At 38.0% G+C, this 27874-nt stretch overlaps 1 protein-coding gene across 8 annotated transcripts in view; it reads left to right on the forward strand.

Moving 5' to 3' along the window:
• Nucleotides 1-18876, forward strand: part of NOL4 (nucleolar protein 4) — a 394072-nt gene extending 375196 nt beyond the window's left edge. For 6 of the 8 annotated variants that reach the window (XM_065889363.1, XM_065889365.1, XM_065889369.1 and 3 more), the window contains one exon: nt 18287-18480. In XM_065889363.1, coding sequence (XP_065745435.1) covers nt 18287-18480 — 194 coding nt within the window. Of the gene's footprint in view, nt 1-18286 lie in introns of all 8 variants that reach the window. The other 2 variants (XM_065889362.1, XM_065889364.1) reach the window with 1 other exon arrangement.
• Nucleotides 18877-27874: the final 8998 nt, after the last annotated feature.

Raw genomic sequence — 27874 nt, forward strand, 5'->3', positions numbered from 1 at the left:
CAAGTTGATTGATTGTGGAGATTTAATCTGCTGTTCCTGAGGCTGCTGGGAGAAATTTCCCTTTCTCTTCTTTGTTTGCACAGCTCCTGGGGTTCAGCTTTGGATTTGGCCCTGCCTTTGCGTGTAGGTTGCCTGAGGGCATCTATTCTTCACTCAGACAGGACAGGGTTAAAGTAGCAGCTGATTAGGACACTCTGGCTCACTCAGGCCAGGGGGAAGGAGGGTTACAGAATGCGGGTCAAGCCTGTGGCAGCAGAGGCCAATGTGACATTGTACCAGCGCGAGGCACACCGTGTGTTCTGCCGGGGAAGTTGTCCCTGGATCATGGGATCGTGGCAGTGGCAGGCTGCACAGACTCCCAGGAGAGGAGGTGTGGATAGTGACGTGCTTGCACACAGGGTTCTTGGTGGCTGCAGCAGCGCCTTAGCATTTCATGCCCATCTCTGGTGTCCGCGCTTATAGCTGTGGCCTGCACCTGTCTCTCGAGGTTGTTTAGGTGGTGTTCTGTATCCCCCTCTCCTCGCGCACCCCAAAACAATGGTCTCTTGTCTCTTAGGCAGGTCCAGATTTTTCCAGGATTTCATCCTGCCTAGCTCTGGTGCACTAGCCCCCTTCAGGCTGTCTTCACACAGCCAACCCCAGTCCTCTCCCTGGGATCTGACCTCAGAAGCCCAAACCTCAGCTCCCAGCCCCTGCCCACCCTGGCGTGTGAGCAGACAAACCTCTTGGGATGGTCAGTGCTGGTCAGCAGTGATCCTCTGTGCGGGAATCTCTCCGCTTTGCCCTCTGCACCCGTTGCTGTGCTCTCCTCCATGCTCCAAAGCTTCCCCACCGCCACCCCCTGTATCCATCAGTGAAGGGGCTTCCTAGTGTGTGGAAACTTTTTCTCCTTCACAGGTCCCTCCCAGAGGTGCAGGTCCCATCCCTATTCTTTTGTCTCTTTTTTTTCTTTTGCCCTACCCAGGTACATGGGGAGTTTCTTGCCTTTTGGGAAGTCTGAGGTCTTCTGCCAGCATTCAGTAGGTGGCCTGTAAGAGTTGTTCCACATGTAGCTGTATTTCTGATGTATTTGTGGGGAGGAAGGTGATCTCCACATCTTACTCTTCCGCCATCTTGAAGGTCTCTCTTGGAGAAGTATTTAAAGGAAATTTTTATAATATATATGAGTTTGTGTGTGTGTATACACTAATAAGTCAAAATCTGGCTCTAAGACAAAGGCTTTGGAACATAAACAATTTACAACCTAATGATGAAGGGAACGTTTCATCAGAAAGTCACAACTGTCTAGAAACTATGAACCCCAATATAACCTCAAAATTAATAAATAAAATAGCAAAATTACAACAAGAAACTGACATATGCGCAATCATAGCCTTAGACCTTTAACGCACTTCTCTCAGAAACTGATGGATAGAAAAGAAAAATCCTTCGGATTTGAAAAAGTAATTAGAATTTAATCTGGCTATATCTAAAGGCTGCCCCAGGTATCTGATAATACACATTCTCTCAGACATATTGACCATCTAAACAAGTAGTGACAATCAAAGAATTATTAATATACTGGTAGCATTTTATTCAGGAATATTTATAATTAATGAGAATGAAAATGCTACACATTAAGTTTGAATGATGGAATTAGGTGGTATTTTGACACACACATTACAAAAAAATAAAATTAATGAGGCACTCATTTAACTCAAGAAGTTAGAAACAGATCAGAGAAAATGTGGCATATAGAAGAAAATAAATGGAGAAATTAAATAGAAAACAAAGACACAATAGAGAAGATCAATAAAATCAAAAGCAGAATCTTTGAAAGGACTTTAAAAATATCGGGCAAGATGAACTAAGAGAAAGGAAGCATAAAAAATAATAAAATATTTGTGACTTTATGCAAGTATATTTGAAAATTTAGAGATATGACTCTTTTACAAAAATATAATTGACCAATATTGACTCTAAAAGGAATAGCTATTCCAATTGATTAACTTGAATCAGTATTATAAAAATCTACCCATTATTAAAAAATCATATTCACATAGTTTTACAAATGAGTTGTACCAGAACTTCAATGACTAGAAAATCTTCATTTAGACAGATCTAAAAGAGAGAAAAGAAAAAGAAATGGAAAACACCCAAGGACAGGATGCTACTGTAATCCTACCATCAAGAATAGTATTAGAAAAGCAAATTATATTGCAATCACTTGTGAATATAAAAGTAATTCATTAGCACATTGAGTCTAGTTGTGTATATCTGCTATAACCCAGGCCCTATGCTTGATGCTTTATATACATTAGCTAATTTAGCTGAGATGCTGAAGAATAATGCCTATTTTTTTCACCATTTGGCAGAAAAGTACAAAAATAGTATCAATAAAATACCTCTTAAACACCTGATCAAAATATAAAATGAAAATGAACCTGCAACCAAAGTAAGTTTCCAAGTGGTTCATATATTAGGCAAGCCAGAAAAATCACTTCACTTACTGATGGTGAATTTATTAAGTTGTGTTGGACTGTAGCAGCTGAAGACATATGTCCAGAGAAAATAAACTTCTTTGACTATTAGTAGTATAACAAAAACAGTGCTTTGGGGGTTGAAGAAATTGAGATATTGGCAATATCATTAGTCAGTTAAAAACAAGGCAACTGATTGATTTTAAGTTGTTTCCCCTGTCTTTTAATAAATTGAGATGTTTCTGCTACTGTTCTGTTGTTTATTTGAGGAATCAATGATGAGTTTGAAGTGACAGAAGAATTAGCATCTATGAATAGTATGAGTAGAGCAACTTTAGCTAAGTGTGTTTTCAAAATTAAGGAAAAAACTAATTCGGTACAATCTGAAGTGGCATCTTCTAAGATGTATGAAGCAAAATGAGGCTTATTTGTATAAAATTACAAAATTTCCTTTTACATAAGGCATATGGTTATTCCTTGAACTATTCATTGGCAGATACAATGTGGAAAACGTTTGAATCAAGTGTTATTGAAGCAGTAATATCAGCTTTAAACTTCATTGGTCCTCATCTATTTAAGTATTATCAGTTCTGTGAAATTTTGTCAGAAACAGAATCTGAATATCCTAATTTCTCTACCACACAACAGTTTGATAGGTTAGTGGTAAAACCACAATGTTATGAAATTAGAAATCAATTACAAGAAAAACACTAGAAAATTGGCAAATATGTGGAGATTAAGCCACATGCTACTTAACAACCAATGGGTCAAAGAGTAAATCAAAAGGGATATGAGAAAATACCCTCAAGACTAGTGAAAATGAAAATACAACATACCAAAGCTTATGGGATACAGCAAAAGCAATTCTAATAGGGAAGTCCATAGTGATATATGCCTACATCAAGAAACAAGAAAGATCTCAAATAAACAACTCTACACCTCAAGGAACTAGAAAAAGAACAAACTAAGCTCAAAGTTAGCAGAAGGAAGGAAATAACAAAGATCAGAGTGGAAATAAGTGAAAAAGACAATAGAAAGATAAAAATAAGAGCTATTCTTTTGAAAAGATAAAACTGGCAAACTTTTATCTAGGCTTATTAAGAAAAAAGAGTGGACTCAAATAAATGGAGTCAGAAATGAAAGAGGATATCGCAGAACTACAAAGGATGATAACATACTATGAACAATTACATGCCAACAAATAGGACAACTGAGAACAAATGGATAAACTTCTTATAAACACAACCTACTAAGACTGAATCATCAAGATCTAGAAAATCTGAGTAGACCAATTACTGGTAAGGCAATCACATCAGTAATCAAAAATCTTCCAATGAAACAAAAGTCTAGGAGCAGACATTTTCACTGATGAATTCTATCAAACGGTCAATGAAGAACTAATACCAATCCTCCTCAAACTCTTCCAAAAAACAGAAGAGATAGGAACACTTCCAAACTCATTTTTACGAGGCCAGCTTTACCCCAATACCACATAAGACTCATCAGGATCTCAGCTGCCCAAGCTGATAATTAGAGGACCTGGTTTCAAAGAATAATGCAAGAAGTATGTCAAGTAGAAACTGCAAGCATTTCTCCAGTGTTTCTGGTATTGTTTTTGTTTGGTTCATAGACTGATGGCCACTTATGAAAGATGCCAGGAGTCTGAGGAAATCACCACTACCCAACTAGAAGAATTATCAGTGCATGCGATTAACCAGGATCAAATTGAAGCTTTAGCAAAGGAGGAACCAAGAGACGCCACTTCAGTATAATCTTGTATTAAACCCAGACATCTTTGGGACATTGGGCCTTTTTCAAGTCTCTTGGATAGTTTTAAACAGAAATAAATTCTGGCTTTAAAGAAAAGTACCCCTGAACTGTATCCCCACTTGACTCCAGCCAGCACTCTATGCAGCTCACTTCTGCTTGTCTCCACATCTTTGTTTGCTATTCCTAAAGGGCACATTTGTCTTCCCCTATCCAACTACTAATATTTCTCCTGAGCTAGGCCACAGTGGTACAGGAAGAAAAACCAGTAACCCTGTGTGGCTTTGGGAAAGCCAGTGAACCTGTCTGTAACTCAGTTTTTCCAATTATAAAATGGGGCAAGTTATCCTGCTCTGCTGTCCCACCAGACTGCAGAGAGACTCCAAGAAAGGACAGTGTGACTTTCTAGCAAGGAGACAGGTGCTGGGAGGCAGTGTCCTGCTCACTCTCCCACCACTGCAGTCCTCTCTGCCCCCCTTCTTCTGAGCCCCCACAGCTCTCACCTATACTACAAACTTTGTTCTTCATTAAACAAGGTCCCCATTAAACATTATATATATATATATATATAAAATATATATTTAATCGGGGTATAGTTGCTTTACAATGTTGTGTTAGTTTCTGTTGTACGACAAAGTGAATCAGCTATATGTAGACATATATCCCCTCCCTCTTGGACCTCCCTCCCACCCCACCGCCATCCCACCCATCTAGGTCATCACAGAGCACCGAGCTGAGCTCCCTGCACTATACAGCAGGTTCCCACCCCCTATCCGTTTTACAAAAATTTTTAATTTCTTTACACTAACAATGAAATATCAGAAAGGGAATGTAATCAAACAATCCCTTTTAAAGTCACATTAAAAAAAAGAAAATACTTAGGAATAAACCTCATCAAGGAGGTAAAAGACTTATATGCTGAGAACTACAAAACAATAAAGGAAATTTAAGATGATTCAAAGAAATGGAAAGATATTCTGTGCTCCTGGATTGGAAGAACATTGTTAAAAGGGCAGTACTACCCAAAGCAATCTACAGATTTAATGCAATCCTAATCAAATTACCCAAGACATTTTTCACAGAACTAGAATAATCCTAAAATTTATATGGAACCATAAAAGACCCAGAATTGCCAAAGCAATCCTGAGGAAAAAGAACAAAGCAGGAGGCATAACCCTCCCAGACTTCAGACAATACTACAAAGCTACAGTAATCAAAACACTGTGGTATTGGCACAAAAACAGACATACAGATCAATGGAACAGAATAAAGAGCACAGAAAAAACCCTCACACCTGTGGTCAATTAATCCATGACAAAGGAGGCAAGAATATAAAATGGGAAAAAAGACAATCTCTTCAGCAAGTGGTGCTGGGAAAGTTGGACAGCTGCATGTAAATCAGTGAAGTTAGAACACACCGTCACACCATGCACAAAAATAGACTCAAAATGGCTTAAAGACTTAAACATAAAATATGACACTATAAAACTCCTAGAAGAGATCATAGGCAAGACATTCTCTTACATAAATTGTACCGATGTTTTCTTAGGTCAGTCTCCCAAGGCAATAGAAATAAGAACAAAAATAAACAAATAGGACCTAATCAAACTTACAAGCTTTTGCACAGAAAGGAAACCATAAACAATGAAGAGACAAACTATGGAATGGGAGAAAATATTTGCAAATGATATGACTGACAAGGGCTTAATTTCCAAAATATACAAACAGCTCATACAACTCAACAGCAAAAAAACAATCCAATCGAAAAATGGGCAGAAGACCTAAGTAGACATTTCTCCAAAGAAGACATACAGATGGCCAATAGGCACATGAAAAGATGCTCAACATTGCTAATTATTAGAGAAATGCAAATCAAAACTACAGTGAGATACCACCTCATACTAGTCAGAATGGCCATCATTAAAAAGTCTACAAATAACCAAATGCTGGAGAGGGTGTGGAGAAAAGGGAACCTTCCTACACTGTTGGTGGGAATGTAAATGGTACAGCCACTATGGAGAACAGTATGGAGTTTCCTTAAAAAAACTAAATATGGAGTTACCATACCATACCACCTAGCAGTCCCACTCTTGGGCATATACCTGCAGAAAACTCTAACTCAAAAAGATACATGCACCTCCCAGTGTTCATAGAAGCACTATTTACAATGGCCAAACAACCTAAATGTCCATCTACAAATGAATGGATAAAGATGTGGTATATATAGGTATACAATGGAATATTAGCCAGAAATAACGAAATAATGCCATTTGCAGCGACATGGATGGACCTAGAGATTATCATACTAAGTGAAGTCAGAAAAAGAAAGACAAATACCATATATCACTTGTATGTGGAATCTAAAATATGATACAAATAAACATACCTATGAAACAAAAACAGACTAGTGTTTGCCAAGGGGAAGGGGGGAATAAGGGAGGGAAGAGATGGGAGCTTGGGGTTAGCAGAGGCAAACTATTATATATAGGATGGATAAACGACAAGGTCCACTGTATAGCACAGGGAACTATATTCAATATTCTGTGACGAACTATGATGGAAAAGAATATGGAAGAGAATATATATATATAAACTGAGTCACTTTGCTTTACAGAAGAGATTAACACAACATTGTCAATCAACTATACTTCAACAAAATTAAAAATTTTTATATACCTATATACATATATGTGTGTACATTATATATATATAAAGCCTCCCTCACCATCTTCCCAGAGCACTGAGCAGGAGCTCTGAGAAGGGCCACATTGGGATCCAAGGGACTTTGGCTTTTCTCTCTCACCTCCCTAAATTGTAAGGCCTCTCTACTGCAAACCTAAACCAAACAAGTCATTTACATATGGCATAAGACCAGATTTTTTTTGGTCTTTAACAAAAGACTTTATTTGAAGGCATAACAGTAAAATCTAAAAGAAATTTCTAATAAGATGTGTTTATATTTTATCCTGAATCAGACACATTTGAATACCTCCCTACCATATGATCCAACAATTCCACTTCTGGGTATGTATCCAAAGGAAATGAAAACACTAACCTGAAAAGATAGCTGCAGCCCCATGTTCATCACAGCGTTATTTACAATAGCCAAGACATGGAAGCAACTGTCCATTGATAGATGGGTGGATCAAGAAAATGTAATTTTATATATATATAAAATTATATATATATTTATGAATACATATAATTATATAACCATACTTATAATTATAATATATAATTATATATTATAATTATATATTATAATTATTAAATTATATATATTAAATTATAATTTAATATAATAATTAATTATAATATAATAATTATAATATAATATAATAAATATAATATATAATAATATATATAAATAATATGATATATAATAATAATTAATATAATATAATAATATAATAATTATAATATAATTATTAAATTATATATATTAAATTATATATAAAATTATAAATATATAATTATAAATACACACACACACAATGGAATTTGATTTAGCCATAAAAAGAAAAGGAAGTCTTGCCATTTGTGACAACATGGATGGACCCTGAGGGCATTATGCTAAGTGAAATAACTCAGAGAAAGACAAATACTGTTTGATCTCAATTCATGCAGAATTGGAAAAAAACAAACAAACATGAAAACAAGCTCATAGATATAGAGAACATATTGGTGGCTGGGCGGGTGAGTGAAATGGGTGAAGATCATCAAAAGGGACAGACTTCAAGTTACAAGTTAGTCATGAGGATGTCGTGTACAGCACGGTGACGACAGTTACTAACACTGTGTTGTATTGATATATTTGAAAGTTGCTAAGAGAGTAGATCTTAAAAGTTCTCATCTGAAGAAAAAAAGTTTGTAACAATGTGTGATAATGGATGTTAACTAGACTTATTGTGGTGATCATTTAGCATTATATACAAATATTGAATCATTATATTGTACACCTGAAATAATGTTATATGTCAATTATATCTCAATAAAGAAAGTAAATTCTCACAAAACTTTTTAACTATGAGTACTTAAATGCCTCTTGACCTGTAATGATTAAAATATTTACTATCTGGCCCATCATGCTTAAAAGCATGAATCTGAAAACTTATTTAAAATTGTTAAATGAATTGCCAGTTATCCAAACATTTCAGAGTGCATGACTTGGGAGTAGAGGTTGTAGGTAAAGGAGGGGAAGTAGGAGAAGGTTGCATGCAGTTAGGACGTTTTTATGTCCAACTCAATACTCATTGTAACATTTAGTGGGAAAACATTATTTAGGCAATGGACAGTAACTATTATTCTCTTTTTCAGCAACAATTCACATGGAAAGTACTGTTATAAGCAATTCTACTTATTTTTCCACAATTTCAGATAACTTTCAGAGCAATACTAATATTCCCATATATTAGAGGTAACTTTACTTGAATAAGTTACACCAAATCTACTATTTTCCATGTCTAACTAGTTTTCATTTAACCATAATTGGGTATTATCAATGACATCACTCATTCTCCATTTCTTGAGTGTTAGCTGTAGAAAGTACCTGGCATTTATCATTCATTTGTTACACAAATATTTATTGAGCCTTATTTTATGCCATGCACCACCACAGCTACCTAGAACAATGTGGTAAGACACAAAGGGTGCCTGCCTTCATGGGTCTTGCATTCTTCCTCAGTACATATAATAAAAATGGTTATCAAAGTTTTTAAAAAACACAACAAAACTTTGTCCAGGGCTTTCTATTATCTGTGGATAATTGACACCAAAATAGGACCAGAAAGGTAAATCTAATTAAAACAGGGGCCAAAAATGAACATAAATAGGGGGAAAGTATTCAATTGATATTTAATTTAAAAAATAAAGAATTATGGATCTATATTTTCATTTAATTGGAATTTGCTTATAATTTAATTGTCCCCCCAAACCTTAAAAAATAAATCAAGGGTTGATTTTAGTGGGTCTTAAATTTTTCTAACAACATTGTATGTTGGCATGAAATATCTTTTATTTCTTGTTCAGCTTTTCAGAATGAACATTAAGAAGGTCTGCATCATTTGGGTTAAAAGTAAGTACAGTTGACCCTTGAACAATGTGGGTTTCAACTATGTGGATCCTCTTACACAGATTTTTTTTTTCAATAGCAAATACTACAGACCTACACTATTTGCAGTTGACTGAATCCACACAGGTGGAGGAACCAGAGATACAGAGGGCAGATTTTCAACCATGGCAGAGGGTGGACGCCTTTAACCCTCACCTGTTGAAGGGTCAGCTGTACTTATATAAAATTGGCCTTGTCAATTTTCCTGAATATGTGCCTTAATACTAGATATTCAAATCATTTTCTCTTGAAGCATCTAGTGGGTCATTTTCCTTGCTCATTTTCTTATTAACTGGTCCTGCTCTTCCAGAACCATACTTTTCAGTGGCCTTGTCTGTGATTTGATCAGGTCTGCAAGAATACATTTCTCAACTTCTTTAAATTCAGCAACTTCATAAAATTTGAAATTTTGCTTTATAGTTTACATGCATTTTAATTACATTGTATTGTTTGAGTTAGGCCAAACCAGTCAAGTATGACATTGACTCAATGAGGCAGAAATGAAAATTAGTGACAAACAGGGCAGGACTGTTTAAGCAGTCACTAGTTAAATAATTTATTCATTTGTGAATATTTTAATTTTTTTTTTTGCTTCACTATCCAACCTCATAACTTTGATGATCTGAATAATCAACATTCAGCAAAAAGAATTTCTTGTACTTTTGATTTATATTCTCAACCCTGATCCTGTAGATCTAAAAGAAACCAAGATAATGAAGTTAACTTTCTTCCAGAACAAAAACTAGCAGAGCTGTGAATGGCTTCTCAATTACTGAGCTATCTAGAGTTTGCCTATGTTAATAAAAATCTGAAAGAAAGCGAAAGCCATATCTCAGTTTGGAGGTGTACACCTTTGAGCCAGAGGTGGAGAATAATCCATAAACTGCAATATTAGAATAAAAGCACAACCTCTCTCACCCCAAAAAGAACCGGAGCCCTCACCCCACCCTTTCTCAATTCCAGTTCAAGATGCTAGTCAGCAACTTGGCAGGACAGCAAAACCATCACAAAATGTTACACCTTCTAATTAAATAATGACAGTCAGCCAGACACTAGGTACCTACATAACTGAGAGGAAAATTCTTTCATAAAGATTTGTACTAGGTAGAGAACAGACTTGCAGTTGCCAATGGGGGAGAGAGGTGGAGGAGGGATGGGTTGGAAGTTTGGGATTAGCAGATGCAAACTATTATATATAGAATAGATAAATGACAAGGTCCTACTGTATAGCACAGAGAACTGTATTCAATATCCTGTGATAAACCATAATGGAAAATAATATGAAAGAATATATGTATATGTGTATATATATATATATACACACATATATATATAAATGAATCACTTTTCTGTACAGAAGTTAACACATTGTAGATCATCTATACTTCAAATAAATACATATATAGATAAATAAGATTTGTACTAGGATTCTTGAATGTAAAGGAAAGAAGTAAAATTTAAAGTTGGTTCATTCAGAGACCCAAACTCCTATTATGTCATGATGGTTTCTTAATCCGCTCAGAATTTCCCAAACAGTTGCTGTTAATGGTTTGCTTGTACGGTATTCCTATTTGCAAGTGTAACATCCCTGCATCTCTCCCTTTCGGCTTGTTATATCTGTGTCATGATTTTGTGAACAGGAGATCAAATGGCAGCCGACTCCTGCTAGAAGACCAAAGCTTTGAAAAGGCCGTGGCAGAAGTGGAGATAAGTTTCTCTCAGATGTCAGAGTTTGAGTGCTACTCCTGTCTCTCTCCTAATTAAATTCCAAGTGAAGCTACTTCCCTCTTATGGGACATCTGCCTCCTAGCTGACAGAACAATCCTTCTCTCCCTTTGGGAGAGAGGGTGTAAGGGGATGGATCTTGACCTGTCTCCATTATGCCTCAAGAAGAACTAGAATTCTAGATAAAATAACAACCTTCATTTTAGTTCATGAAATGAATACTACTATCTGAAAATTTATAACATGTTTAGGAAAAAATCTGTTAAAATACTTTCAAGTTATAGAATCACTACAGTTTTGGAGCATGCCTTTAGTTATGTACATAGTAATATTTTTCAAGGATTTTAAATTTATTACTGCAAATTTAATAATTATAGCAATTGCTTAATGAAAGGTAAGAAATATAAAAATGAATGCTTAGGTATATAATAAATACCTAATATAATAATCTAAGAGTAATCATACAAAGAATCTTAACACAAATGCTTCAAGAGTTTTAAATCACTTAATAAATTATTTTTCAGTAAAAATTTACAAAAATGTCATCAAAAAGCAGACCTATATGATTTAGTTAAATATATGTGAGGAAAACATGTTGACACATGAGTGTTTTGTGCAAATAAATATTGTTAAATAAGTATTTAACAATACCTAAAGCAGGAGCGGACGAGTGGACGCAGCTGGCTGTGAAGTCGTAGGACTTCTTTCTCTGGATCTCACCGGGCCCACGACCCAGGGACAGGGACGCAGCCAGCAGCAGCCTGCAGGGATGGTCAGAATCTGAGGTATTCCAGAATTGGAAACTAGGGCATATAGAGGTTAAGTAAGCTGCCTAAGATCACACAGCTAGTAAGTGGTGAAGCTGCTATTTTCACTGAGGAGGAGGCCATCAAGGCTGGAGCTGGTGGGCGAGGATAAGAACAGCCGTGTGGATGAAAGGCCTTTGGTGTCCAGCCAGGAGTCAGGGCTCTGCCTCTGAGGTGGGAGAGCCAACTTCAGGACATTGGTCAACAAGAGACCTCGCAGCTCCACATAATATCAAACAGTGAAAATCTCCCAGAGACCTCCATCTTAACACCAGCACCCAGCTTCACTCAATGACCAGCAAACTACAGTGCTGGACAACCTATGCCAAACAACTAGCAAAACAGGAATACAACACCACCCATTAGCAGAGAGGCTGCCTAAAATCATAATAAGTCCACAGACACCCCAAAACACACCACCAGACGTGGACCTGCCCACTAGAGAGACAAGATCCAGCCTCATCCACCAGAACACAGGCACTAGTCCCCTCCACCAGGAAGCCTACACAACCCACTGAAACAACCTTAGCCACTGGAGACAGACATCAAAAACAACGGGAACTATGAACCTGCAGCCTGCAAAAAGGAGACCCCAAACACAGTAAGATAAGCAAAATGAGAAGACAGAAAAACACACAGCAGATGAAGGAGCAAAATAAAAACCCACCAGACCTAACAAATGAAGAGGAAATAGGCAGTCTACCTGAAAAAGAATTCAGAATAATGATAGTAAGGATGATCCAAAATCTTGGACATAGAATGGACAAAATGCAAGAAACATTTAACAAGGACCTAGAAGCCATAAAGATGAAACAAGCAACAATGAAAAACACAATAAATGAAATTAAAAATACTCTAGATGGGATCAATAGCAGAATAACTGAGGCAGAAGAACGGATAAGTGACCTGGAAGATAAAATAGTGGAAATAACTACTGCAGAGCAGAATAAAGAAAAAAGAATGAAAAGAACTGAGGACAGTCTCAGAGACCTCTAGGACAACATAAAATGCACCAACATTCAAATTATAGGGGTTCCAGAAGAAGAAGAGAAAAAGAAAGGGACTAAGAAAATATTTGAAGAGATTATAGTTGAAAACTTCCCTAATATGGGAAAGGAAATATTTAATCAAGTCCAGGAGGCACAGAGAGTCCCATACAGGATAAATCCAAGGAGAAATACTCCAAGACACATATTAATCAAACTGTCAAAAATTAAATAGAAAGAAAGCATATTAAAAGCAGCAAGGGAAAAACAACAAATAACACACAAGGGAATCCCCATAAGGTTAACAGCTGATCTCTCAGCTGAAACCCTGCAAGCCAGAAGGGAGTGGCAGGACATACTGAAAGTGATGAAGGAGAAAAACCTGCAACCAAGATTACTCTACCCAGCAAGGATCTCATTCAGATTTGATGGAGAAATTAAAACCTTTACAGACAAGCAAAAGCTGAGAGAGTTCAGCACCACAAAACCAGCTTTACAGCAAATGCTAAAGGAACTTCTCTAGACAAGAAACACAAGAGAAGGAAAAGACCTATAATAACGAACCCAAAACAATTTAGAAAATGGGAATAGGAACATACATATCGATAATTACCTTAAATGTAAATCGACTAAATGCTCCCACCAAAAGAAACAGATTGGCTGAATGGATACAAAAACAAGACCCTTATATATGCTGTCTACAAGAGACCCACTTCAGACCTAGAGACACATACAGACTGAAAGTGAGGGGATGGAAAAAGATATTCCATGCAAATGGAAACCAAAAGAAAGCTGGAGTAGCAATTCTCATATCAGACAAAATAGACTTTAAAATAAAGACTATTAGAAGAGACAAAGAAGGACACTACATAATGATCAAGAGATCGATCCAAGAAGAAGATATAACAATTGTGAATATTTATGCACCCAACATAGGAGTACGTCAATACATAAGGCAAATAGTAACAGCCATAAAAGGGAAAATCGACAGTAACACATTCATACTAGGGGACTTTAACACCCCACTTTCACCAATGGACAGATCATCAAGAATGAAAATAAATAAGGAAACACAAGCTTTAAATGATACATTAAACAAGAGGGACTTAATTGATATCTATAGGACACTCCATCCAAAAACAACAGAATACACATTTTTCTCAAGTACTCATGGAACATTCTCCAGGATAGATCATATCTTGGGTCACAAATCAAGCCTTGGTAAATATAAGAAAATTGAAATTGCATCAAGTATCTTTTCCGACCACAACGCCATGAGACTAGATATCAATTACAGGAAAAGATCTGTAAAAAATACAAACACATGGAGGCTAAACAATACACTACTTAATAACGAAGGGATCACGGAAGAAATCAAAGAGAAAATAAAAAAATACCTAGAAACAAATGACAATGGAGACACAACGACCCAAAACCTATGGGATGCAGCAAAAGCAGTTCAAAGGGGGAAGTTTCTGGCAATACAAGCCCACCTTAAGAAGCAGGAAACATCTCGAATAAACAACCTAACCTTGCACCTCAAGCAATTAGAGAAAGAAGAACAAAAAAACCCCAAAGCAGATCAGAAATAAATGAAAAAGAAATGAAGGAAACGATAGCAAAGATCAATAAAACTAAAAGCTGGTTCTTTGAGAAGATAAACAAATAGATAAACCATTAGCCAGACTCATCAAGAAAAAAAGGGAGAAGACTCAGATCAATAGAATTAGAAATGAAAAAGGAGAAGTAACAACTGACACTGCAGAAATAAAAAAGATCATAAGAGATTACTACAAGCAACTCTATGCCAATAAAATGGACAAATTCTTAGAAATGCACAACCTGCCAAGACTGAATCAGGAAGAAATAGAAAATATGAACAGACCAATCACAAGCACTGAAATTGAAACTGTGATTAAAAATCTTCCAACAAACAAAAGCCCAGGACCAGATGGCTTCACAGGCGAATTCTATCAAACATTTAGAGAAGAGCTAACACCTATCCTTCTCAAACTCTTCCAAAATAGAGCAGAGGGAGGGGCCCTCCCAAATTCCTTCTACGAGGCCACCATCACCTTGATACCAAAACCAGACAAGGATGTCACAAAGAAAGAAAACTACAGGCCAATATCACTGATGAACATAGATGCAAAAATCCTCAACAAAATACTAGCAAACAGAATCCAACAGCACATTAGAAGGATCATACACCATGATCAAGTGGGGTTTATTCCAGGAATGCAAGGATTCTTCAATATACACAAATCTATCAATATGATAAACCATATTAACAAATTGAAGGAGAGAAACCATATGATCATTTCAATAGATGCAGAGAAAGCTTTTGACAAAATTCAACACCCATTTATGATAAAAACACTCCTGAACGTAGGCATAGAGGGAACTTTCCTCAACATAATAAAGGCCAAATATGACAAGCCCACAGCCAACATCATCCTCAATGGTGAAAAACTGAAAGCATTTCCACTAAGATCAGGAAGAAGACAAGGTTGCCCACTCTCACCACTATTATTCAACATAGTTTTGGAAGTTTTAACCACAGCAATCGGAGAAGAAAAGGAAATAAAAGGAATCCAAATTGGAAAAGAAGAAGTAAAGCTGTCACTGTTTGCAGATGACATGATACTATACATAGAGAATCCTAAAGATGCTACCAGAAAACTACTAGAGCTAATCAATGAATTTAGTAAAGTAGCAGGATAAAAAATTAATGCACAGAAATCTCTGGCATTCCTACATACTAATGATGAAAAATCTGAAAGTGAAATCAAGAAAACACTCCCATTTACCATTGCAACAAAAAGAATAAAATATCTAGGAATAAACCTCCCTAAGGAGACAAAAGACCTGTATGCAGAAAATTATAATACACTGATCAAAGCAATAAAAGATGATACAAATAGATGGAGAGAGATACCATGCTCGTGGATTGGAAGAATCAACAGGGTGAAAATGACTCTACTATCCAAAGCAATCTATAGATTCAATGCAATCCCTATCAAACTACCACTGGCATTTTTCACAGAACTAGAACCAAAAATGTCACAATTTGTATGGAAACACAAAAGACCCCGAATAGCCAAAGCAATCTTGAGAACGAAAAGCGGAGCTGGAGGAATCAGGCTCCCTGACTTCAGACTATACTACAAAGCAACAGTAATCAAGACAGTATGGTACTGGCACAAAAACAGAAAGATCAATGGAACAGGATAGAAAGCCCAGAGATAAACCCATTCACATATGGACACCTTATCTTTGATAAAGGTGGCAGGAATGTACAGTGGAGAAAGGACAGCCTCTTCAATAAGTGGTGCTGGGAAAACTGGACAGGTACATGTAGAAGTATGAGATTAGATCACTCCCTAACACCATACACAAAAATAAGCTCAAAATGGATTAAAGACCTAAACGTAAGGCCAGAAACTATCAAACTCTTAGAGGAAAACATAGGCAGAACACTCTATGACATAAATCACAGCAAGATCCTTTCTGACCCACCTCCTAGAGAAATGGAAATAAAAACAAAACTAAACAAATGGGACCTAATGAAACTTCAAAGCTTTTGCACAGCAAAGGAAACCATAAACAAGACCAAAAGACAATCCTCAGAATGGGAGAAAATATTTGCAAATGAAGCAACGGACAAAGGATTAATCTCCAAAATTTACAAGCAGCTCATGCGGCTCAATAACATAAAAACAAACAACCCAATCCAAAAATGGGCAGAAGACCTAAATAGACATTTCTCCAAAGAAGATATACAGACTATCAACAAGCACATGAAAGGATGCTCAACATCATTAATCATTAGAGAAATGCAAATCAAAACTACAATGAGATATCATCTCACACCAGTCAGAATGGCCATCATCAAAAAATCTAGAAACAATAAATGCTGGAGAGGGTGTGGAGAAAAGGGGACACTCTTGCACTGCTGGTGGGAATGTGAATTGGTTCAACCACTATGGAGAACAGTATGGAGGTTCCTTAAAAAACTACAAATAGAACTACCATATGACCCAGCAATCCCACTACTGGGCATATACCCTGAGAAAACCAAAATTCAAAAAGAGTCATGTACCCAAATGTTCATTGCAGCTCTATTTACAATAGCCTGGAGATGGAAACAACCTAAGTGCCCATCATCGGATGAATGGATAGAGAAGATGTGGCACATATATACAATGGAATATTACTCAGCCATAAAAAGAAACGAAATTGAGCTATTTGTAATGAGGTGGATAGACCTAGAGTCTGTCATACAGAGTGAAGTAAGTCAGAAAGAAAAAGACAAATACTGTATGCTAACACATATATATGGAATTTAAGGGAAAAAATGTCATGAACCTAAGGCTAAGACAGGAATAAAGACACAGACCTACTGGAGAACGGACTTGAGGATATGGGGAGGGGGAAGGGTGAGCTGTGACAAAGCGTGAGAGAGAGGCATGGACATATATACACTACCAAACGTAAGGTAGATAGCTAGTGGGAAGCAGCCGCATGGCACAGGGATATCGGCTCGGTGCTTTGTGACCGCCTGGAGGGGTGGAATAGGGAGGGTGGAGGGAGGGAGACGCAAGAGGGAAGAGATATGGGAACATATGTATAGGTATAACTGATTCACTTTGTTATAAAGCAGAAACTAACACACCATTGTAAAGCAATTATACCCCAATAAAGATGTTTAAAAGAAAAAGAAAAAAAAAAAACCTAAAGCAGTATTCCAAGTCTAGTTTCTTTGTGGTATGGTTTGTACTAATCATATATTTACAATACACTTTGAAAGCAAACTTCAGTCTAATATATTCACATTTTTAAATACTAATCAACCTGGTGGAAAAAGCAGTGGCCTGAAATGAAAAAAATATGCAATTCACGTCCCTATTGTGCCACTTAAAAGTTATTGACCTCTAAACGTGTCATCGAACCCCCGCAGTCCTCAGTTTTCTCTGTTCTAAATTGAAAAGTTTGTAATCTAGGGTCATTAGCCTCACCATGTAGGCTCTTTTCATTTCTGAATTGGTGGGGTCCAAATTATTTGTTATCGAATGTAGCAAACAAAAAATGGGATTCCCTCATTTTCTACTACTCCAGAGAAGCTTCTACTTGTGGAAGGTGGACTTAACATTGAATTTTCCAAAAAGCACATGTTAAGAGAATTTCTTCACTGTCTTTCTATAATCAGAAGTGACCGCCAGAGTCTCGGCCAGGAGTCTAAGAAAATCCAGCCACTCTTTTCCCATCGTGCTGCTCTTCCATCTTTCTGAGAGCAGATGTATTTGATTAAGGGTATCAGTAGCTTCTCACGAAAGAATAGGTGAATTAAATCAACACTAATTTATTTAGTGCTCATGTTCAAGATACTAGAAGAAAAACTGTCCATGTCTAATTTGTGCTGATTTTTTCTAGGACCCACTGATCTCAGCATGAAGAGGCAGTTGGCGACCAGCTCGGGATCCTCCAGCAGTTCGAGCTCCAGACCCCAGCTGAGTCCAACTGAAATCAATGCAGTGAGACAGCTGGTTGCAGGATATCGGGAATCCGCTGCATTTTTATTGCGTTCCGCAGATGAACTGGAAAATCTTATTTTACAACAGAACTGAGTCCAGCGACGATCCTCTTCACTGAGGTTTAAATTTGCAGTTTCCACTAATGACGTTTTGATTTCCCAGCAGAGATGCGTCTGGTCTTACTGCACAGTCTTAAGAGAAATATTTCCATTATGCCACATTGTCCTTGATCCATAAAGTGATGTGTTTAGGTGCTTCAAAGGAACTCTGGCCTCTGAAGTACTTGAGATACTTTAATGTGTCCAGCCTACTGTTTTTTGTTTCAGTGTGCCAGCATAAATACCTGGGGCAAAAAAAAAAAAAGGCTGTATATTCCTAATTCAAGGATAAAACAGAAGAAGCTTGTGGTATAAAAAGTAGTTCAAGATCCAACTGAAATATTAGTGGAATTTGCTACTGACTTACTGGACTGAAAGCTGCAGTATATGGCAAAAAAAAAAAAAAAAAAAAAAGCCAAAATTTCTCATTGCTACAGGATATAACAATGAAAAGGATCTTGTATTTTAAAAAAATATGTAATTTTTATAAAAAGAAAACTTGTTTTTCATTCAGAACTGTCATTTTTACTTTGGTAACTTTTTCATAGGTCCTAAAAGAAAACTGTTTTGAGAAACTACTGTAAGTACCTTTTCCACCTCCCTTCGCCTTCTCCTCTTTCCAAATTCTTTCTACAAAAATAACACTTGATGCTGGGGGAAAAAAATACCCTTGCCTACGTTCTTTAAATCGTCGCATCAGGAACTACTTCCAAGAGAAGCCTGCGTTTCTGCACTCATGCTGGTCTCAAGCATCCCACTCACCATTGCAGCTTTACCATAGCGGTTTTCACCACAGAATTTTTTAATATTGAAAAAGACATATCATTGAAAAAAAAATGACACTTTGATTTCTTACAGCTGCTCTCCCCAGATTGCCGCTGCTGTCTTATGGGCATCCCTCTAGCAGCCATTGGATGTCGATGACTGAATGTTAAAGAGGTTGCAAGTGACAATCTGAAAATTTGCACTCTTGTGTGTAGTTTTCTTTTCTCTCTTTCAGAAATAGTTCCCAAAAAGACCATTACCTCTCCTGATATAATTTGTATAATTTACAGTTGTAGGTAAAAATGATGTAAAGAACTCTCAGTGGATGCAGCTGCAATCTACAATGAACTGTCCCCTCCTCTTCCCCATATTTTGCCCTTCTTCCTTATTTTATAGTGTTGAATACACATGAATGGTGTTTTCTTTGTGCACTGAGGCAAGCCTATTTTTTAAATATTTAGGGAGGAGCACATCAGTTTACGCTTCTTGTACAATTTTTTTCTGTTGTTTGGCTTCGGTTGGATTACAGGTTCTTTGTGCATTCCTGAATTTGCCTTATTTCATGTAAAATTTATGTCATTTGGTTTTTGATAATAAGTTGAAGACATCAGTGATATTTCTTAACTACTTGTTACATAGTTTTTCAAGTAATGACTGTGATTGTGACCAAGTAATGTGCACTTTTTCTTGTAACTGTGGACATTGCTATGCTCTTTTCTTCTAGTGTTTCTAGAATTACTGTTCCTTACAGTTACGTAAACAAAAAACAAAAAAACAAAAAAGAACTTTTGTGATACTGTTGGTGAATATAATGTGAAAATCTTATTGAAATATGAGTATTTTGGAAATACATAGATGCACAAACATCTTTTAAGGTGTGGATTTAGAGTTTGCTTATTTAAATGAAAATTCAAAACCTGAGGGCTGGTATAATTTTCTCTGTTTTGTTGGGTTTAATAAACAGATTTCTGTGTTAAAACACTGATTGTGAAACCTTATAAACTTCCTGAATGATATGAAATGTTATTTTATACCTACATTTAGCACAAAATTGACAGTTCAAACATATTTCAAGAACATCCCAAGGTCCCCCAGAGCTTCCACATTCAATCTAATAAATAATTTATTCCAAGAAGGGATAAAGCAGATTAGCAAAGCATGGGTATTTCATCTGGTTGTTTAAATCTGATTTAAGAATTTATCTTTTATTCCCCATTTTTCATGAATAATCTGGCTCTTTTAGTCACTCCTAATTTAACATTTTGGGAGAAACATACCTGTTTTAAGTGCCTGTTTATGCTTTGGGTTTTGTCGTAAGAGTATTAGAAGCTTTGGCATGGTTACTATTTAACAAAGTAACACCCCGGTTTGAGATCAGCCTATACATAAAAAATCCTTAATAGCGATAGTAAAGCAAATGGATTAGAGAAAGGGAGTTCCAGCAAGGTGCTCTTGTTTTCATTTCATTTTCGTCTTCACTTATACTCCCATATCCATCCACCAAGGAGTAAATTCCCCCCACATCTTCTGCTTTTTGCACATTTATCTAAAAGAATGAGGGTACCAGGATTCCCATCGTTTCCCTGGGAGAGCTCAAAGGCCAAAACGAAGTACCATGTTGCTTTCCTTTTCCTTTGTAACTTGTACCTGAAAACACTCTGGTCCTTTTTAACCCTCTGTCACAAGAGAATAGAGATCACATCTCCTTTATAAAGCATTCTGGAGAAATTGGGTGCAGGTTCATATTCTCATTCAAATGAGGTGATATAAAACTCTCATAAACACGGAGGTCAAATAGAATTTTCTGCCACTTCTGACAGCTTTTCATACAGCAGCAGTTTCTTGTCACATATGTATTACTTTATCGCATTTAATAGGAAAACATTCCTTGAAGTAACCATAGAGAATGCAAACACAAGCAGTTACTGAATTTTCTTAAATTGTGTTAACAGCACTTGGTAAAAAGGGCATTCCAGGAACGATAGCCACTGTTTACTGATTATTTACACATGGAAAAGGCATTTTATTTCCTTTAATTCTCACAATAACACTAGGAGATCGGGATAGTCACTTTACATTTTACAAGAAACCTCAAGAAAATGAAGTAACTTGCCGCCAGGAGCACCGGGCTAGAGAGAACTTGAAGCCATTATTTGACCCAGGTAGGCCTAGCGCTGGAGCACCCCCTATTGGTCGCTACAATCTGTTGCCTCCCAGGTACTAAATCCTTAACATTCTGCACTGACTTGGAACCAGGCCTGTTTATGCTAAAGTTTAGCAGTTTCATTTGTGTAGTTAAATAATAGTTATGACATCAAATAAACGATCTGACTAAACACGGAGAGTTTTATCCCACTTATAGAAGTTTAATTTCCTTTAAGTTATGTTCTCTACAAATATAAAGAACTACAATAAAACCCACCACTAATGAAAATCAAATACATAAAGCAGGAAGAAAAGGCAGTGACTTTAAAAAAAACAAAAACAAAACAATAGGGACTTCCCTGGTGGCGCAGTGGTTAAAAATCCGCCTGCCAATGCAGTGGACACGGGTTCAAGCCCTGGTCCGGGAAGATCCCACATGCCGCGGAGCAACTAAGCCCGTGCACTACGACTACTGAGCCTGCACTCTAGAGGCCATGAGCCACAACTACTGAAGCCCGTGTGCCTAGAACCTGTGCTCCGCAACAAGAGAAGCCACCACAATGAGAAGCCCGTGCACTGCAACGAAGAGTAGCCCCCCGCTCGCCGCAACCAGAGAAAGCCTGCGTGCAGCAACGAAGACCCAATGCAGACATAAATAAATAATAAATTTATTTTAAAAAAACAAGACAATGATGGGTGCCAGTAGTGAATCCTGTAAGGAAAGAGAAAAGGGATTATCCAGCTGAACCCGTAAAGGTAAGTTTGTTCACCTGAGATTTCAGTCTTTGACAGGTGCTATTTGCAGGTGCTATTTGGTTCTTTTGATTAATCCTGGTACCATTAACACAAATACCATTCAAAGACTTATCTTTCTATGTCAAAAATATTTTCTAATTTCGTACAGCCCAGATTTCAAAAGTTTAGTTTGTAAAGAAAAAGCTCCAAAAATAAAGCAGGTAGACAATACATTAACATACTGTTTATCTTTTAAATTGTGTTTGAGATGCAGAAATTTGGTAAAGATTGAGCACAAGCTAACCTACAGGAGTTTGCCATTTAAATATAATTAAAATCTCCTTTCTTAAAAATATTTTGAAAGGAGATAAAAATGTGACTAGTAGATTAACATATCTCCAGTTTTAAGGTCAATCATTTTCAACATTTAATTTTGTTTTCAGATTGCAAAAGAAACTTGAGAAATACAGGAAAAGAAGGGAAAATAATCCCAGCAGCCATAGAGAACCATGAATAACATTTTATAGTATATCTTTCAGAGCTTATCTAAACAGGTATATAAACATTCTTCTGTTTGATTTTACTGTATATGGTGTTTCCTTATCTGATTTTCTGTCCTAACAATATACCATGAATACTTCCCACATCATTAGGTATTCTTCTAAAGTATTATTTCTGATGACTATAGTATTAAATTGTATGAATGTACTTGTATTAATTTTCTATTGCAGCTGTAACAAATTACCACAAACACTATAAATTTATTTCAGTCTGCTCAGTTGGAAGTCTCACTGGGCTAAAAACTAGGTGTCAGCAGGAATATGTTCCTCTCTTGTGGCTCAAGGGTAGAATCCATTTCCTGGCCTGCTCTAGCTTGAAAGCTGCCTGCATTCCTTGACTTGGGCTCCCTTCCTCCATCATCTAAGCCGGAGCTTAGCATCTTCAAATCTCTCTGTAACTCTGACCTCCTTTTCTGCCCCCTCTTCCACCTTTAAGGACCCTTGTGAGTACACTGAGCCCATATGGATAAAATAGGACAGCCTCTTTTAAAGTCAGATGATTAGCAAACTTAATTTCATCTATAAATTTAATTCCTTAATTTGACATATAACAAAACATATTGACAGGTTCTGATGATTAAGGTGTGGACATCTCTCTCTGGGGGGCATTAGTCTGCCTACTCTAGTTATCTTAATTTCCCTTTTTTTTTTCCTTTTATATACCTCTGTACCCAACTGTATTTCATCCATTCACCTGTAGTAAAGATCCTAAGTCAGCAGCACGAATATTTTACAAGTAATTGTTAGCTGCCGTATCTGTACTTTTTCTTCTTATAAAGGGTATCGTTTTTTGGAAATTATTTTTTTTTTTTTTTTTTTTTTTTTTTTTTTTTTTTTTTTTTTTTTTTTTTGCGGTACGCGGGCCTCTCACTGTTGTGGCCTCTCCCGTTGCGGAGCACAGGCTCCGGACGCGCAGGCTCAGCGGCCATGGCTCACGGGCCCAGCCGCTCCGCGGCATGTGGGATCTTCCCACACCGGGGCGCGAACCCTCATCCCCTGCATCGGCAGGCGGACTCTCAACCACTGCGCCACCAGGGAAGCCCTGGAAATTATTTTAATGACATTTTTCTTTAATTTCTCACATTCAAATCAAATGTAATAAACAAATATATATGGTAAACGTGCAGTTAAATCTTTCAAGGCAAATGAAACAAAAATACCTCTGAATTCTGTCCTTACTTTGATTTCTTAGAAAGTGCTTCTGCCCAAGAAAGTCTCTGAGATACGTTTAAGGCCATCTCATTAGACCAGAATAGGTACACGAGGATCCAAAGCTTAATCAAATTCTGTAAGCAATGCAACCACATTCATAAAACTTCTAGTGGTAATGACTGGTGGTGTTTTATTTACTCTGAACAAATAAAAGATATATTAATATTAGATGTTATTAGATGACATGTCTTTTAAAAGGAAGGGTTTGGCAGTAACATACCTATTGAATTTAGGATAATCAAATGAGTTTAAAAATTAAACCTCTTTACCTCCATTTCTTTGTGATAAAACTATTTTATTGACATTAAAATTTTTATTTCCCCTCATCTACTGTGCTTTTTTTTTTTTCCTTTTCAATTGCTATCCACTGAGAGAAGATCAAAGATATTCAAGACCATTTTTAATGCTGTGAGAGAAAAAACAAACAGTAAAGCATAGACCACAGAGAGCAAATACTATTACTCAAAGTGTGGAATTGGCACCAGTTTTTTTCCCTCTAAAGTGTCGACTTCTCATTTTCTTTGTTTATTGGGGAACGGATTAGCCCAGGCCCCCCATGAGAAATGCCTCTACTCATGTAAAGCACTCCATTGCAGTGACGGAACAAGTGGCCAGAGATTCCACAAGAGATTATTTAATCTTAGTTCCTTTGCTGGTGGAAGGATTCCGAGGTCTACCTTGAACTAAACCCATAGAATGTAGTAAGCCTCTTCGCTCGTTTTATTTTTCATTCACTTGAATAGCGTATTCTTTGACCTACTATGTGCAGGGCATCAGGCTCTGATACAGAAAAACTATTCCTGCTTCAAGGGGTCACATCTAGTGGAGGAGAGAGACAGAGGTACAGATGGTTATAATACAAAAGGATAAAGAGAAACAGTGTAACATGTAATGATAGAAACATGTCAAACAGGTCAAAGGAGGACACAGACCTCTATAGGAGTGGGGGAGGGTAGGTGCAGGGAGCTAGTTGGTCACAGAGATGGAGCTGTGGGGAATACTTGGCAAAAGTTTTGAGTTTGTTTAGGGAGGATGGACGAATGAAAGATGCGTGAGTTAAAGACATTTTTCAACTACAGAGTACGCCACAAGTTGAGGATGGAGGACGCATGGAATAGTGTGGTGGGCAGTCACTTGAGCAGTTTAGTGTTGCCGGAAGGCAGAGCTTGAGATGAAAAGAGATTGACTCCTGGAGAGGAATAAAGGAGCCAGATCACGCAGGGCCAGACCTGCCACGCAAAGGAGCCTGACTGTGTCCGGCCGAGGATGGAGAGACCCTGGCAGGTTCGCACAGTGGTAAGTGTGCATTGGCACCTCTGTTGACTATTTGCTGGAACTTCAGTGGAAGAAGATGACGTAATGCTAGATCACAGGACCTCCCTCCATCCCCAAAAGTAAATTAAATAAAACTAATAGTGAAAAAGAAAAAGTATTACATAAGTAGCATATGAGCAATAAAGGAATAGGCTTTGTCCTATAGCCACTGAAAGGTGGGAGCCATGAAGATTCAGTAAATGTCACAAATTAATGTGACTTCGTCCTTAGGAAACAGATCTGAGGAAAGAGACTGAATGGAAAGGAATGTTGAAAACCCCACTATTAAAGTTCCAATTGGAAGAAAGGAGAATGAGGGGTGAGTGGACCAGCTTGTGGAAAAGTATGTACACAACCTTCAGGAACGCAAGACCCTTGCTGCCCTCCCAACGAGTTTCCAGAAGTAGAAACACCATCAGGACTTGCCATTTCATGTGTTCTCTGGTGGAAAAGACAAGCTGAAGAGTAAAGAGGAGTACAGTGATACAAGGATATGCTTTCTACAAACAGAAATGGAGATTCAATCGGCATTTCCCTTGCCCCCTTCCTGTCCTGTCCTTTTTCTCCTCTCATTTACCTCTTCCTCACCCCTGACTAATAAGTCAGTGGCCAAAACTTATGAGGTCCACTTGTCTTATTTGATTTTCTCTTCTGAGAGGGAAACAGGCAAGGGTGCCGGAGGAAAGGGAAGGCATTAGGAGAAATGAGTTATTGGGTCTCATTGCCTCTGTCAAAAGTGAAGTTCCAGAGTGTCCACCGCAAAACTGGGGAATTTAGGAAGCTTAAATTTCCTATCCCCCAATATGGGTAGCACACAGTCCTGCCTAAGTGGAGTGAGTTATGAAACTGGACTACAAATGACATTGCCGAAGACAATGATCACAGACTGGTCGCCCCAATCTCAACAGCTAGCGTCACCTCCCAGAACCCTGCTCTCCAAACTTTCAGCAAAACAAAAGCAGACAGAACTCAAAATACCACACCCTCAGGCTGCAGGTCAAAGAGAAGTGTGAGTTTAGACAGAAAAAGAAAAAGGGGGAAAGAGATGTCAGGGAGAATCTAATCACACCGTGTTTGGAGAAACAGTAAGTATAACAACGAACACAGCCCATAAATATGAATAAAATGTAAACAAACAGTATGGCACCTGTATATCCAACCAACATCAAAGAATGGAAGGCAGGCAGGCAGACATGCAAGAATAGTTTCTACAAGTTTTTTTTTTAAATGCATTTGCAAGAGACCTTCAAGATGGCAGAGGAGTAAGACGTGGAGATCACCTTCCTCCCCACAAAACATCAAAAACACATCTAACATGTGGAATAACTCCTACATAACACCTACTGAACGCTGGCAGAAGACCTCAGACTTCCCAAAAGGCAAGAAACTCCCCACGTACCTGGGTAGGGCAAAAGAAAAAAGAATAGGGAAGGGACCTGCACCTCTGGGAGGGAGCTGGGAAGGAAGAAAAGTTTCCACATGCTGGGAAGCCCCTTCACTGGCAGAGACAGCGGTAGGTGGTGGGGGGAAGCTTCGGAGGCACGGAGGAGAGCACAGCAACAGGGGTGCAGAGGGCAAAGCAGAGAGATTCCTGCACAGAGGATCGGTGCCAACCAGCACTCACCAGCCTGAGAGGCTTGCCTGCTGGGAGCTGAGGCTCGGGCTTCTGAGGTCAGATCCCAGGGAGAGGACTGGGGTTGGCTGCGTGAACGCAGCCTGAAGGGGGCTAGTGTGCCACCGCTAGCCAGGAGAGAGTCCGGGAAAAAGTCTGCAACTGCCTAAGAGGCAAGAAAGCATTGTTTCGCAGTGCACAAAGAGAGGGGATTCAGAGCACTGCCTAAAAGAACTCCAGAGACAGGCAAAAGCCTCAGCTATCAGCACGTACCCCAGTGATGGGGATGAGACAATAAGGCTGCTTCTGCAGCCACCAAGAATCCTGTGTGCAAGCACAGGTCACTATCCACACCACCCCCTCCAGGGACCTGTAAAGCCCACCACTTCCAGGGTCCCATGATCAAGGGACAACTTCCCTGGGAGAACACACAGCACGCCTCAGGCTGGTACAACATAACACCGGCCTCTGCCCCGCAGGCTCGCCCCACATCCATACCCCTCCCTCCCCCCGGACTGAGTGAACCAGAGCCCCTGAAACAGCTGCTCTTTTAACGCCATCCTGTCTGGGCAGGGAAGAGACGCCCTCAGGCAACCTATACGCAGAGGCAGGGCCAAATCCAAAGCTGAACCCCAGGAGCTGTGTGAACAAAGAAGAGAAAGGGAAATCTCTCCCAGCAGCCTCAGGAGCAGCAGATTAAATCGCCACAATCAACTTGATGTACCCTGGATCTGTGGAATACCTGAATAAACAACGAATCAACCCAAAATTGAGGCAGTGGACTTTGGGATCAACTGTAGACTTGGGGTTTGCTTTCTACATCTGTTTCTGATTTTATATTTATCTTAGTTTAGTTTTAGAGTTTATTCTCATTGGTAGAGTTGTTTATTGATTTGGTTGCTCTCTTCCTTTTATTTATATATAGATACACTTTTTTTTCCTTTTTCTCTTTTGGTGAGCATGAATGTGTATGCTTCTCTGTGTGATTTTGTCTGTATAGCTTTGCTTTTACAATCCCCTAGGGTTTTGTCTGTCTGGGTTTTTTT

The sequence above is a fragment of the Phocoena phocoena genome, chromosome 13, assembly GCF_963924675.1.
Source record: "Phocoena phocoena chromosome 13, mPhoPho1.1, whole genome shotgun sequence".
Taxonomy (NCBI): Eukaryota; Metazoa; Chordata; class Mammalia; order Artiodactyla; family Phocoenidae; genus Phocoena; species Phocoena phocoena.